The sequence below is a fragment of the Phascolarctos cinereus genome, unplaced genomic scaffold (assembly GCF_003287225.1).
Source record: "Phascolarctos cinereus isolate Bilbo 61053 unplaced genomic scaffold, phaCin_HiC Scaffold_3;HRSCAF=262, whole genome shotgun sequence".
In the NCBI taxonomy this organism is placed as follows: domain Eukaryota; kingdom Metazoa; phylum Chordata; class Mammalia; order Diprotodontia; family Phascolarctidae; genus Phascolarctos; species Phascolarctos cinereus.
Window position 1 is genome coordinate 81465099 of NW_027555736.1, and position 14125 is coordinate 81479223.

General features: G+C 38.4%; 1 protein-coding gene across 1 annotated transcript; it reads left to right on the forward strand.

Annotated features, from left to right (window-relative positions):
* The first annotated feature begins 979 nt into the window (after positions 1 to 979).
* On the forward strand, positions 980 to 12314 carry ANKRD1 (ankyrin repeat domain 1). Its single transcript, XM_020964176.2, has 9 exons — positions 980 to 1087; positions 1788 to 1967; positions 3897 to 4034; positions 4524 to 4631; positions 5972 to 6070; positions 7781 to 7879; positions 8062 to 8160; positions 8264 to 8362; positions 11401 to 12314. Exons 1-9 carry the CDS (start codon positions 1061 to 1063, stop codon positions 11509 to 11511), a joined length of 960 nt encoding a protein of 319 aa, XP_020819835.1. The 5' UTR covers positions 980 to 1060; the 3' UTR covers positions 11512 to 12314.
* The last annotated feature ends 1811 nt before the right edge of the window (positions 12315 to 14125 follow it).

The window sequence follows — 14125 nt, forward strand, 5'->3', positions numbered from 1 at the left end:
TGCAAACATACAGGAAAGCAGCATGGCACAGTGGCCACATGGCTGGATTTGAAGTCAAAGGATCTAGGTTCTAATGCTGACTCTGTTACTTATTACCTCTGCGAGTAGTGTATAAATAACTTAACCCCTCTAGGCCTGTTTCCTTATCTTTAAAATGAGGGTGTTGGAATGACCTCTAAGGTCCCTTCCAGATCTAAATTTAGACCCTTAATTTCTTTGCTGGCGACATAGATCATTGGAATCAGTTCAGAAAATATTTTTTAAAGGGTACAATTTTTATTTTATTTTTCAATACAGAGATTGAGAGTCCCAGTGTGCTATATTAGGTCCAGTGACAACATTAAGTCAAAATGCATAGCTGGATCCTTCTGAGTTCTTCTAATGATGGCACTATATCATGTCATGGGGTCTTTTTAGCCCCAGACATCATTCTGGTTCAATAACCCTCAAGAGAATTCCAAACAGATATAGACAAGTGCTGTCAGGAACTTACACCCTGTCCTTTAAAGATGTTTACATGTTCTGAAGCCCCATTTCCCATAAGGGAAGTGCTGATAAGTCTGCTTATCAGAAAGATATTATTGTGAGTGTGATACATGGGGCATTTACATTTTCTTGATATGTTACTCACACAAAAGCTGGCAAGGAAAGGGAAAAAATGTAGAGATATGGTGCAATATCAACAGACAGCTGTCCCATGGGCACTTGATGGATCAGATGACTAGCATTGCTGAGCTATGTTGTCACTGCCAGTGGAATGGGCATCTCACATTTCCCCCTGATTCACATATTCAGTGTGGTGAGACTGCAATGCCCCTCCCTCCCTGTGCTTCCCTGACTCCCAGACACTGGGTCTGGAATGAACATTCACCTGCCTCTGAGTTGACTAGTGGTGGGAGGAGCAAGGAGGTTATTTGGGTTCCCAGGTTGGAAGATTATCTCACTCAGCCTTCCTCCTCCCATCATATATATAGGCCTACTTGGTCAGTGAGTCTCAGCAGAATTGACTTAGGGGTGTCATCTAGTAAGATTATTGTCTAAAAACCAAGGACTGGCAAAGATGATGCTGCTGAAGTTAGAGGATCTGGTAGGTACAGATTCACCTATATATGTATGTATGTATGTATGTATGTATTATTGAAAACCTGTTTTTGATGTAGACTAGAGACCTAGGTCTGGTTGTTATTGGGAAAAGAGTATGTCATTTTCTTTCATATTTCCAAGCCATATGTGAAAAGAATTTATTGTAATCTGATAGGACATGTTATTGATTAGAAAATGGAGAAGTTTGATAGTAAATTAGTGGCATACTTTGAATTATGGCTCTCTTTTGATTTATTGCTGAATGCTGAATGGTCGTATTTATCAAGATATCTGAGAAGAAAGGATATACTTCATAGAAGCCAAGGATATTGGGATGAATTAAATAATATAACATTTTTAAAACCTCCTAAAAACTCAATGGTAAAAATTTTAAAGAACTAGTCTTATGAGTTTTTAATAATTGGGGAGCAAGTGGCAGAGGGAGATTTTGATTAAGCAAACAAAAAGGATATTTTAAAAACATATCTACCTAAACTAATCCTTCATTTGCCCAGTATGGTGAAAAGGAATCACCTCATAACAACCTGAGAATATTTGTGGCTAGTCCTTTCATCGAAGTTTATAACTCGGATTCTAAACCTACTCTTTCTGCCAAGGTAGAATTTCCCTAGGGAATCAGCAGCTAGAGGAGAATTCAGCATCCTTCGAATTTCCTTGAGACAAATGCTCTTTTGCTTTTGTAGGTGACAGGGAAGAAGAATGAGAGTGGGGAGACCAGGGACTTCCTCCCAGAGGACTTCAGAAATGGACAATATGAAGCTGCTGTGACCCTGGAGAAGCAAGAGGACCTGAAGACACTTCCAAGACACTCATTGATCTGGGAAAGTCAAACCTCACAGAATGAGAAGCAGCGAGAGGCAGAGGTAAGAAAAGAAAAGTTTGGTGGCACCCATGATTTTTTTTTCTGTCCTCACAAATCTTAGCTGGTGGAAGTGGGGCCAAGAAAACATCAAAAGCAGAGATATAGTATGGTGTAGTTGAAGGAGTGATGGGTCAGAAGCCTGAGCACCTAGTTTTGAATTCTGATTCTGTTACTTACTAGAATGAAGGCCATTTTATCTGTTCAAGGCCCAGTTTACCTATTTGTAAAAGGAAGTAGATGATCTATAAAGTCTCATAATACCTAAATCCCCTGCCTAAGATAGCACAAAGTCTTTTGAAAAAAAATCTCTTCAAAATGGGCAAATTAAGTGATTTGCCCAGGATCCCACAGCTAGATAGTGGCAGAGCCAGGGATGCATCTTAGTTTACCTGACCTCCTCAAACTTTTTTTCTTCCACTATATCACACTTTGTGCGCTGATGATAGTAACTGTGAAGACCTGAGGTCTCTTTACTATGAAAGTACCAACACTTAGTGTTCAGTCTGTTTCTGTGCTTGTACAAACATGCAGAGTAAAATAGAAATGGAGGTCTGAATAAGTCAAGTCATTCAAAGAGACAGATTGTAAGAATCTCCCTCATAACCTAATAGGCAGTCTGACAAGACTATCAGCACTGGATCCCAAGTCATGTCCTATGGTCATATTTGCACAGACCAAAATGAAACGGAAAGGTGATAAGTCTTAGAGGCTAACCAATTCAAATCAAGATGATGACTTTCCCCTCAATTACCTGGTTTATTGTCCACTACAGCAAGAGCCTGGATAATTGCTTTACTTTCTCTGATTTCCTTGCCTGTGTAGACAGCCAACCTACAGAATGGAGTTTCAAGTGTGATAAACCTACTAGTAAAGAAGTAAAATGTGTAGGTATGGATAAATGTTAGAATCACAGGATTACAAGTGTTTCAAAGAATAGGGTATGGAATCATGGATTTAGAACTGAGGGAAGGGGCACTGGAAATCATCCAGACTTATTCTCTCATTTTACAGATGAGTAAACTTGAGAGTAAGCATGATTAAATGACTTATCTAAGGTAACATTGCCAGTGAGCAGCAGAATTGAGATTCTAACCCAGGTCCTCAGACACAGGTCTCTACAGGTCTCTTTTTTAAGTGATTTGAGATTTATTTTTACTGGTGTCCATAGTTCTGTTCAAACGATTAAATCATGTGCAATAAAGGGAAAGAAAAGTGAGTTTCAGAGAATCTGTGGTGGAGCTGCAAGGGACCCAAAAGGACCCAACCACTTCAATTCATAAATCGACTGAAAATTAAAGAGGTTAAATGATTTGTCCAGAATCCTGCAGCTAGATAGAGACAGAGGCAGGGATGTATCTTAGGTTGCCTGACTTCCTAAAACCTCCTGCACCACATCATACTTTGTGTGGTGATGATAACAGCTATGAAGACCTGAGGTCTCTTTATCATGGAAGTACCAACATTTAGGGGTTAGTCTGTCCTACACTTGCACAGACATGCAGAGTGAAATGGGGAATGGAGGCAATTATCTGAATAAGTCAAGCCCAGACTTCCATTTTAATCTATATTATGAGAAAAAAACAAAATTTCCTTGAACTATACAATTGCCCCTAGTAATTCACCTTCTGCATATAGATATAGTCCAGAGAGCAGGAGTTCTTAACCTGTGAGATATGAACTTGATTTCTTTTTTTTTCTTTTTTAATATTTTTAAAAATTATTTCAATATAATTAGGTTCCTTTGTAATCTTACGCATTCTATTTTACACATGTGAAAACATTATTCTGAGAAGGGCTCCATGGGTTTCATCAAATGGCCAGATGGGACCAGGACTCCAAAAAGGTGAAGAACATCTGTCCTTAGGGTACTCTTTGCAGAAGGGTCACCAGAGTGTGCAATGTTAGTTTTTTGTTTTGTTTTATTTTTCAGCTCAAGAAGAAAAAACTGGAACAAAGATCAAAGCTTGAAAATTTACAAGACCTTGAAACTATCATTCAACTAAAGAAAAGGAAAAAATACAAGAAAATCAAAGTCCCAGTTTTAAAGGAACCTGAACCAGAAATTATAGTAAGTCCTATAAGGATGTAGTAATAACTTTGGTCTAGTGTCTGAATGGTTGTTATGCTGATATATGTAAGTCTGTGATATAGTCTGTTCTTCCAAAAATACCTTCCATTCACACTAGAAAATCAAAGTACCAGTTTTAAAGGAACCTGAACCAGAAATTATAGTAAGTCCTATAAGGATGTAGTAAGAACTTTGGTCTAGTGTCTGAATGGTTGTTATGCTGATATATGTAAGTCTGTGATATAGTCTGTTCTTCCAAAAATACCTTCCATTCACACTATGTATTTCTTATGTGAACATAGTTATTTGCATATTTTCCCCCATTAAAATGTGAGCTCCTAGAGAGCAGAGACCATAGATTTGCCTTTCTTTGTATCCCCAGTGCTTAGCCCAGTGCCTGGCACATAGTAAGTGCTTAATAAATGTTTGTTGACTGGCTGACTGTTAGAGCAACCACAGTAACACACATGCAATTGTCTTGGTCTTTAGACAGAACCTGTGGATGTGCAGAGGTTTCTGAAGGCTGCACTGGACAACAAGCTTCCAGTAATTGAAAAATTCTTATCTGACGAGAAAGATCCAGATTCATGTGATGAAGTAAGTCCCTTAACTATGCTTTAATAAATCTCCATCAAGACCTCCTCCCTTTCCTCAGATCTTGTCCCTTTTCTGTTTCTGATGCTTTACCACGACGTTGTTGGGAAGCACCCCCAAATTTAGCGCCTGGAAACACTTTCACCAGACCCTGTCACCTGTGCAATAACCTGGCTGCATGCAACAAGGAACTTGATAGCCCAAATAATGATCTCCTCCTTGCACCATGCTCTGCTCCCCTCTTCCTTAAGTCTTCCTTGCCTTTGTCTGATTTTTTAGAAATAATTTAATGTTTTAAAAATATTATTCTGTTGATGCCTTTGGTTTTTCCCATCACAGTCATTTACCACTGCTCTCCATAGGATACCCACCCAAGGAACCTTCCCTCCTAACAAAGTAAAATAATTATATGGCTGAACTTTTTAAAACATCCTTCCAGATGAGTGAAGAGGGAAAGATACTTATTATTTACATTATTCAGATCAATCAAGTCAACCACAGGAAAACATAGTTTAGGCATCACCTTTGTTTGTTTGAAAGGGATTGTTTGGATCAAAATATACTAATATTCGCTAGGAAGATAAATCTACATATATGAAACAAACCCACCAAAGGTACTAGATTGCTTCTGCATGGTTCCAGAGGCAATGAGTCACTATGGGGAGAGCAGTGTATCTGAATTCAGAAGGTTTAGAGCCTAATCTTGGTTGCACCATTTATCGGCTATGACTTGGTTCAAGACCTTGAATCTCTCTGAGACTTAGTTTCTTCATGTGCAAGGTTGGGATTATAGGATCATATATTTAGAGAAGGGAGGGACCATTGAGGTCAACTTATACTTACAAATGCCAACCTGAAATCTTATATGTATAATATGTATAATAACCACAAAGAGTCATGTAAATGTAAATTATTTTTATTTGTGAAAATTCTTCAAAACTTTGTATTTTGTGACTATGAAATGAATCAGATGGGTCTTTGAGATCAGCTACAAAATCAATCTTCCACATCCCCAGATGGAAGGTAACTGCTTGATTTTTTTATGGCAAGTGCTGAGTATACAATGAATTTACAAAATATAATAAAGAAAAAAACCCTCCAAAATGTAAGTGCCTCTGAACCTTTTAAATTTGCATGCTGCACTACAGACCTCAACATCTTTATTATATGTCTGACAGGCAGCTTGGTACTGAGAGTTTGCTATGAAATTTTAGCAAACTTGACATCAAGATCTTAAGTACCAGAAAACCCAGGAGTTAAGCAACCTGTCACTTTGAGGAGGAAGGAATGGATTTCTACAGAGTTTTCATATTTATTGCCTTGTCCCTTGTCTTTTTCAATAGTACAAACGGACAGCTCTTCACCGAGCATGCTCCCAAGGACATTTGGCCATCGTGGAAAAGTTAGTGAATGCTGGAGCCCAAATTGAATTCCGTGATATGGTAAATATTTTCCTTCCTTCCTTCCTTCCTTCCTTCCTTCCTTCCTTCCTTCCTTCCTTCCTTCCTTCCTTCCTTCCTTCCTTCCTTCCTTCCTTCTTCTTTCCTTCCTTCCTTCCTTCTTCCTTATTTCCTTCCTTCCTTCTTCCTTATTTCCTTCCTTCCTTCTTCCTTCCTTCCTTCCTTCCTTCCTTCCTTCCTTCCTTCCTTCCTTCCTTCCTAAGCTGAAAAGGACCTCAGATGTCATTTTTATAGAGGTCTTATTTTATAGATGAGGAAATTGAAGACCAGAGATGTTCAAGCCTTGTCCAAAGAAACATAATAGCTTGAAACTTAGGAAAGATGAATAGAGTACTTGACAGTTAAGAAAAAACAAGCCACAGTGAAAAATCTGGCTGAAAGGACTGAGAAAATTGAGAAAGGTCAGGTCATAAAGAAGAAAACTTCTCCACAGAAAGAAAAAAGGACGGTGGCTGAAAGCAGTCATGGGGAATATATTTTCCTTTCACTCTGAGCAGGAAGGGAAGGAATATAGAAGAGGAAGAAGGGAAATCTGTTTCCAAACAGTGTTCATTGTGGTCATTGTGGTCTGGATACTGTGTTGTGATTGAGTCAGTAGCACTTTAGAGAAAAAAATAGTCAATTTGTCCCTTTCAGTACATTGCCCTCTCATAACATACAATCTCACTATGTACTTATCAGTGGTGACACGGCATCAGCAGCATATGGAGGCTGTACACTCATACGTGTGCGTGTGCTTACTGTATCAGTGAGATTCTCAGATTTAGTGTATGCTAAATGAAGTGGGTTTATGGAAAGTGCCCCCTCTAGAGGCCTCACTAACTGAATGGCTGAGATTTCTACAGATTCATATACTTTGTAGATTTGCTCAATAAATGAGAAAATGATATTTTCTTAAAGAAGTTTAATTTGGGAGCATGTAACAAAGGGTAGGGCACAGGGAGTAGAGGAAATAGATTTCTTTAAAAAGATCTCTACAGTCGATTTTAAGCTAAACATTGAGAATTATAAATAAACAAATAAATAAACAAACAAACAAAAAAACCAAAAGCCACTGGCAGCTGCACCCTACATTGGATTTGGACAGAAACGCTAACGCCAGTGGCAGGAGGCACTCCGAAAACCAAAATCTCATTAAATTTAGCTGCTGTGGTGGAAGCTTCTATTAATACATATAGCATGCAGTAACTGTAGATTGTAGGTCCGGAAGTTGTCAGCATCCATGACTACTGGAAATCGTATCAACGGATTGGGTGAGGGAAAGAGTGAGCAGCAGACAATTAAGATTTGTTCTAAGCTTCTACTGTGTTTTAGCTATCACTTCTGAGAGTGAACACTCTGCCTACTTATGTATCACTAACATTTATTAAGAGCCTGTAGGTTGTTCAGATATACAGAAATAGAAGTAATACCTATCCCGCAGAATGTTAAGCACTAGGTGGAACACAGACTTATAAAAATTTTTGTTTTTAACTAAAAGTGAGGAAAAACAATTGTCCATGACAAAAAGAGTAAAGGAGACCCCAACAACCTGAAGCACCTTGATGCCACAGAGGTTCTGTCACCCCGTATGCCAACTTCTGTCTGCCAACACTCATGCTGTCACTGATTTTTAGGGGCTATGTCCCACCTGTCCTAGTGTGTTGCTTTCTAGCATATAGCATCTCATATTCTGTTGCTGTCTTTATATAGCTTGAGTCCACTGCTGTTCACTGGGCATGTCGTGGTGGGAACCTGGATGTTCTGAAGTTTTTGCTAAACAAAGGGGCAAACGTCAACGCTCGAGATAAGGTAAAATTCCTCATTGGCTTAGCAGTGGAAACTCCATTCTGAGGTCATACTACTTATATATAAAAATTCCACTGTCAATTTTGCCACCTCTTTCCAGCAATGGTAGTTGGTGACTAAAGGAAGGTTGTGTGGGTTCTTTTCTTACCATGTGTCTCTGACTGTCAACACTTATGATTATCTAGCTGCTCAGTACACCTCTGCATGTGGCTGTGAGGACAGGCCGATATGAGTGTGCGGAACACCTCATCGCATGTGAAGCTGACCTTAATGCCAGAGACCGGGTAAGTCAAAGGGATTGAAATTCTGTCTCCAAACCTTGGATTTACTAACTGCACTTGAGGTTGTTACAGCTTTTCTTTAGCTTGTTTATTCTCCTTCTCTTAGGAAGGGGACGCACCTCTGCATGATGCTGTCAGGCTGAACCGTTACAAAATGATAAGACTGCTGATTATGTATGGAGCCAATCTCAATGCCAAGAACTGCGTGAGTAGTCACCTACATCACTTGCCAAATGTTCTATCTACTGAAGGATTCCTTTTAATCAGGACTGGGACTGGGGGTAGGGCAGAATAGGAAGCCATCTAAACCATAACACACAGGGTGGATATATTTGGGGAGGGGATAAGGAGTAGGGCAAGAACAATTAAGGATACCTTTCAATATTACTTTTTATATAAAAGCACACATTTTTAATGTCTATGAATCTTCCCTATGGCATGACTTTTGTTTTATGATATGTCAAATAACATGAGTTATAGCCACATAATATATTTTTTAAACATTTCTAAAAGCTCAAAGCTTCTACCTAATAATAACACAGAAAAAGCATAATTTTCACACTTTTCCTAGGGAGCATGAATGCCTTGTCCTTTCTGGCTCTGCCCTAAATTCAGCTTCAAAAAAATTCACATAGCTACATGTTTTAGGGGGTTCTGTGACTCTCTTAGGAGAGGAGATAGTCTCTTCCAAAATCACCAGTGGTTTCCATGGTGACAGTGGGGAAGACTTAGGTCAGTTGGCCAGAGATAGGTAAAACTTCCATTATGTTAAGTGAATCCTTCATTTAATAGTTAGATGACTTTTAATTTGCTCTTTTATTCAAGAAAAAATAGCTCTGCAATGCAAAGCCCTGTTCTTGAAATACAGTGACTGCTTCCACTTCAAAGTCACTTCTTTTCTATGCAAAATATTTCCTTCCCAACTTTAAGTTTGGACTTCAAGACAAGAGAGCGATCAGAAGCATTCCCTTTCACAGTAAGACTCATGAGTCACTGAAATACTGCCTGCCTTGAACACCAACAGCTGAGTTAAGCCCAAGGGGCATTTAGAGAGGAGCTACCCCTTCCGCTCCTGCTCCCTTCCTGAAATATTTGAAAATTTTAGAATGGAGAGCAGAGCAATGACGCAATGAATTCCAGCTAATGTTGACGTCTAAGTTAGATAATTTAGGTACCATCCTCCCTGTTGCCCTCCTCTTCCTGCCTGCTACCAGCTCCCCCAGACTTTTTTCCAAGACATTCTTTTGTCTATATTTTGAGAGAACTGCCATAACCCTCAACTTCAATTTGCCTTCAGGCTCCCCTTAAAATATTCCATTAACAGGATAATAAAAATAATAGCACTAAAAAAAACCCCAAGCCTATGAATTATTTTTAAGAGGACAAATACTCTTATATTGTTAAAAAAAAAACCAAACAACCCACTACTCCCCATTTGAGTTAAGTATACTTCCTTCATATCTTAATTTAATTTCTGAGTTGTGCATATAATCATCCCTCCTCCATTGTGTGCTCAGAGTCATCTTCTCTAAAAGTAAATATAATTTATTCATTCAACACTTATTAGGCACCTGCTGTGTACAATACATTGCACACAACAAAGTGTACATATCTTCTGCTTTGTTTTGAATTAAGGCTATTTGTATATGTACCATATCCCTTGTGAGTTCCATTTGGAAAAGGGCTGTATCTTATTTTTGTATCTCCTTGAGAATCTACAGCAGTGCTTGGTATGCAGGAGAGACTTCATAAATTAATGTTCGTTGAAGCAAGAATACATAAGGCATGATCCCTGCCCTTAAACCTAGATGTCAAAATGCCACCTAGAAAATAGACATAAAAATGGAGGATGTAACATTTCTATAAGATAAAATTTCATTTAAAAATGGCCTAGATTTAAAATTTTTTGTCCTTTACAAACTATAAATCCTGAGGCAGATGTCCATAAAAAGGTAATGAGACTAAGTTTATGTAGATTTATTTGTGCAAAATAAGTCGAATGATTCTATCTTTTCAAGCTTATTATTTCTAATTAGTACAATTAATTAAAAATAACATGCCTTAAATGTAGTATTTGTCAAAAACATTCTACATTTCCTGAACCACATTATACCTCACTTTACATAATGTATTTATTCCATCCAGAAAAGAAAATTGCCTTTTTAAAATCAAAACATTTCTAAGTGCACTCCCAGAACTCACTATTTCAAAGAATCTTTTGGTAGAGCAGAAAATCCTTTTGTCACATGAATAACCACCTTTCCTTTGGCAAGTCTGGTGAAACTTATGGACTCCTCAAAATAATATTTTTTTCAGCCAAAGACAAGGTTTATTAAAGATCCACCATATTAGCTAGACTCTTAAGGAATCTGACCATCTGTAAGCTATTGGGTAGATAGCTGAGCAGTGGCTAGATTATATGAATCTGAGCACCTTAACAAAATAATATTTTTAAATGCAGAAAATAAAACACCTAGGATTACAAAGGAAACAAATTATGTTGCAATACATTTATAAAAATATTTTTTAAAAAATAAGTTCACTAGCCAGGCATGGTAACACACTCTTATAATCCCAGCTACCAAGGAGAGTGAGGAAAAAAATGTTCTGGGATAGAGTCTAACCTTTGAAGTTGATATCATGATGGAAGATCATACTCTCCTGCGAGCCTTCTCTAGGTTGTTTTCAGAGACAAGTCCCTGGGCTGAATAAGCCACAGTTTTCACGAAGTATGGCATTTCTTAGATTCTTATCTATTTGATTAAGTTTAGATTTTCTTAAAGCAAGGTTCACCTCTACATGTGGGCATAGAAATAGCAGGACTAGAAAAAATGCCACTTTTTCTAGCAGCAGAAATAAAAACATGATAAAAACAGGGGAGCAGCGAATTTCTAAATGTATGTATGTAATTGATAGCAAGTTCAAAATAATTTGACATGAGTTAACCTAACTATCCTGGCACCAGTGTGTGAACCCTCAAAAGAGAAGGGAGGAAACAGCGATGAGAACTCTTTCTCAATGTTGCCTAAGTGGCTTGGAGGACTTCAAAAGTACTACCCTGGCTACCTAATTTATAATAAAGGAATCACGCACACATATGGGACCACGAGGCTGAACATCAGCTGCAAAGAGCACACCATGAAAGGATACATTGCTGTATTTAAACAACAAACAAATCTTGTAATTGTGAATTTATCAGTCCTTTCCACCTGGAAGTAAAATGTTCCTTTCTCTTCCGAACAGGATGGGAAAACCCCAATGGATCTCGTTCTCCAGTGGCAAAATGGTACGAAGGCGATCTTTGACAGTCTTAAAGAGAACGCATACAAAACCTCTCGCATATCCACATTCTAAAGGAGCCAACAGTTGCCAGACGGTTGAGGGTGGGGTGGGGAGACCCCCAGGAAACCTATTTCACCTTACATATCTAGTTCTAAAGCAGTGTTTAGTGAAAGTGCTAAAAGATGAACAAACAGTTGGGGGGAAAAAAGAGACGTAAAAATTCCATTTAGGTCAATGTGAATTTGCTTTATTTATTTTTCTTATTTATTCCTATTTATTTATTTGGTTGCTAGTGAAAGCCACAGATTTCAAGAGCGCTGCTTTGGCGATCAAAGCTCAATTATTGTGTAAAATTTCCAGAGAGTTCCGGTACATAGTTGCTAAATCTAATTAGCCAGCGGCATTACAAATGCCCATTGATATTAGACAGTGGCCATTTTCCTGGCCAACATGAGTGTAAGGAACTTCAAGGAGGGCATTGTGGTCTGTTTTCTCTCCTGAAGTTTTGCTGCTGGCGCTAAATTCAGCAAAAAGACAGTGAAAGGAGGCTGGTTGAAAAGGGAAAGGAAAGTGATTAAAGTCTAAGAATATTCAAAGTCGAGTATGTCGTTTTGCTCCTTGGACTGGACTGACCGATATTTTGACCAAGCCCAGGGAATCTGTAGTGAGATCAGGCGAGTGTTGTGTTCAGAGAGATTGTTATGCATGTGAGTGTCTGGCAGGGGAAGGGAACAAAGCCAATGTGTCGAATTACACAGGGAATGCAGCACAAACGTAGAGAATGTTCACCCAAACTGTAAATGTGTAAATTTCTATTGCTTTGTATGTACATTTTTGTATTCGTAATTACAATAAACTTGAATGCTCTTGTAAAATCCTAGTTTTAGCTCCTTATTAACCCGGAAAAAACCAAGCACCAAAGGACATTTCAGAGAACTAGAGGCAGTCTCTCTTTCACCCTAGCAGGCTTGGCTTTCAGAGAATAACAATGACCCAAAGCAGCCTCAGAGCTGGGCAGCAGGAGGCATCTAGTGGTGGGCAAAGAGAATGACCAGGGGAAAAAACAGTCTTGCTGTTGGTCAAGGTTAAAAAGGACTAACTGAACAGTACAAAGGAACATGCGGGAGACGGAGCCTGGCATGGAATATCTGAAGAAAAACATATTCCCATGTTGAATCTACCACATTTAGAAGTGTATGAAGTTACATTGGACATTAAAATATATAGAATAAAATGTCATAGCTTTGGATTTAGAGTTAGATTGGTTCTTAGTCCAAATTTCTCATTTGACAAATAAGGAAACTGAGGCCCAAAGTGCTTTAAAAAAAGGTCTTGCCTGAGGCCAGTAGCAAAGCTGGGATTCAAACCCGGATCCTCTGACTCCAAAATTGTGCTCTTTTTAGCATACCCAATGATACCTCTAGAAGGGGCTTTGAGATGTATAGTTCCAGAGTCCAAATTCTTTCAGTTAAAAAAAATATATTGATACATTCTGACCTATTGATCACTTCCCAATAAACAGCCTTTGCATAGCACCTCCCCCACCCCCAAAATAAAATTAAAATGCTTTAAGCAACTGTGACTGATAGTACATGTAACTTTGCAGTCTTACATGTGATTTTATCATTTAACAGAAAATGTGGGTGTATTCTTGCTTCAGCCATCTGGAACTAACACTGACCACCATATTTGACCTGAATTCCATTTTTTTTTTCTAGTGGGATCTTCATTTACTTTATTGTAGCCCCTGTGTATGTTATTCTTCTGGTTCTGCTTTCTTAACTCTGCTGTACAGGGCCACAAAAGAGAGATAAGGAAGAGACTTAAGCAGTTGTCTAGTCCAGCCCTCTCATTTCTTATACAGATGAGAAAAAATGAGACCCAGAGAGGTTACGTGACTTGTCAAAGGTCATACAAACAAGTCTTTTATTTATTTACTTATTATTGTGTTTGTTTGAATTCTTGTCATTTCTTATAGTACAATACCATTCCATTAAATTCATATGACACAATTTGTCTAGCTATTATTCTCCAATCTGTTTGTAAGATTTTTATTATTACAGTGATACTGTGAGTATTCTGGGAAAAAAGGGGGCTTTTTAATCTTTTTAAATTTTTAGTCAATGACCTCTGTGGAACATAAACCCAATAACGGGATCCTTGAATTGAAGCATTTATGAATAGTTTTGTACCTTTTCTCACATAATTCCAAATTGTTTTCCAGAATGGTGGGGCCAACTCACAGTTCCATCAATGGAGAATATGTTAGTTATCTATCTTCTTACAGTCCTTCTAACCTTGACCATGACATTTTGTGGATGAAGAAACCGAGGTCTAGACAAATAAAGTGGATTGCTGAGAGTTATGCAGCTGAACCAGGCTTTCCTTAACATCATGCTACCATCATTTGCACCTGCAGAATTATCTATCGTATATGACACCCCCAGGGTGATTTTAGACAAGTCACAACATCCCTAGAACTTGAGTTTCTTCATTTGTGAAACAAGGAGGCTGCACAGTGGATAGGGCACTGTACCTGAGCTGAGGACTTTGGTTTGGATTGCCTTATACACACACACACACACACACACACACACACACACACACACACACACACACACACACACACGTCTCCTACCCAACTTGCGCCTTATTTTCCAAATCTGTTAAATGGTCTGTAAGATCC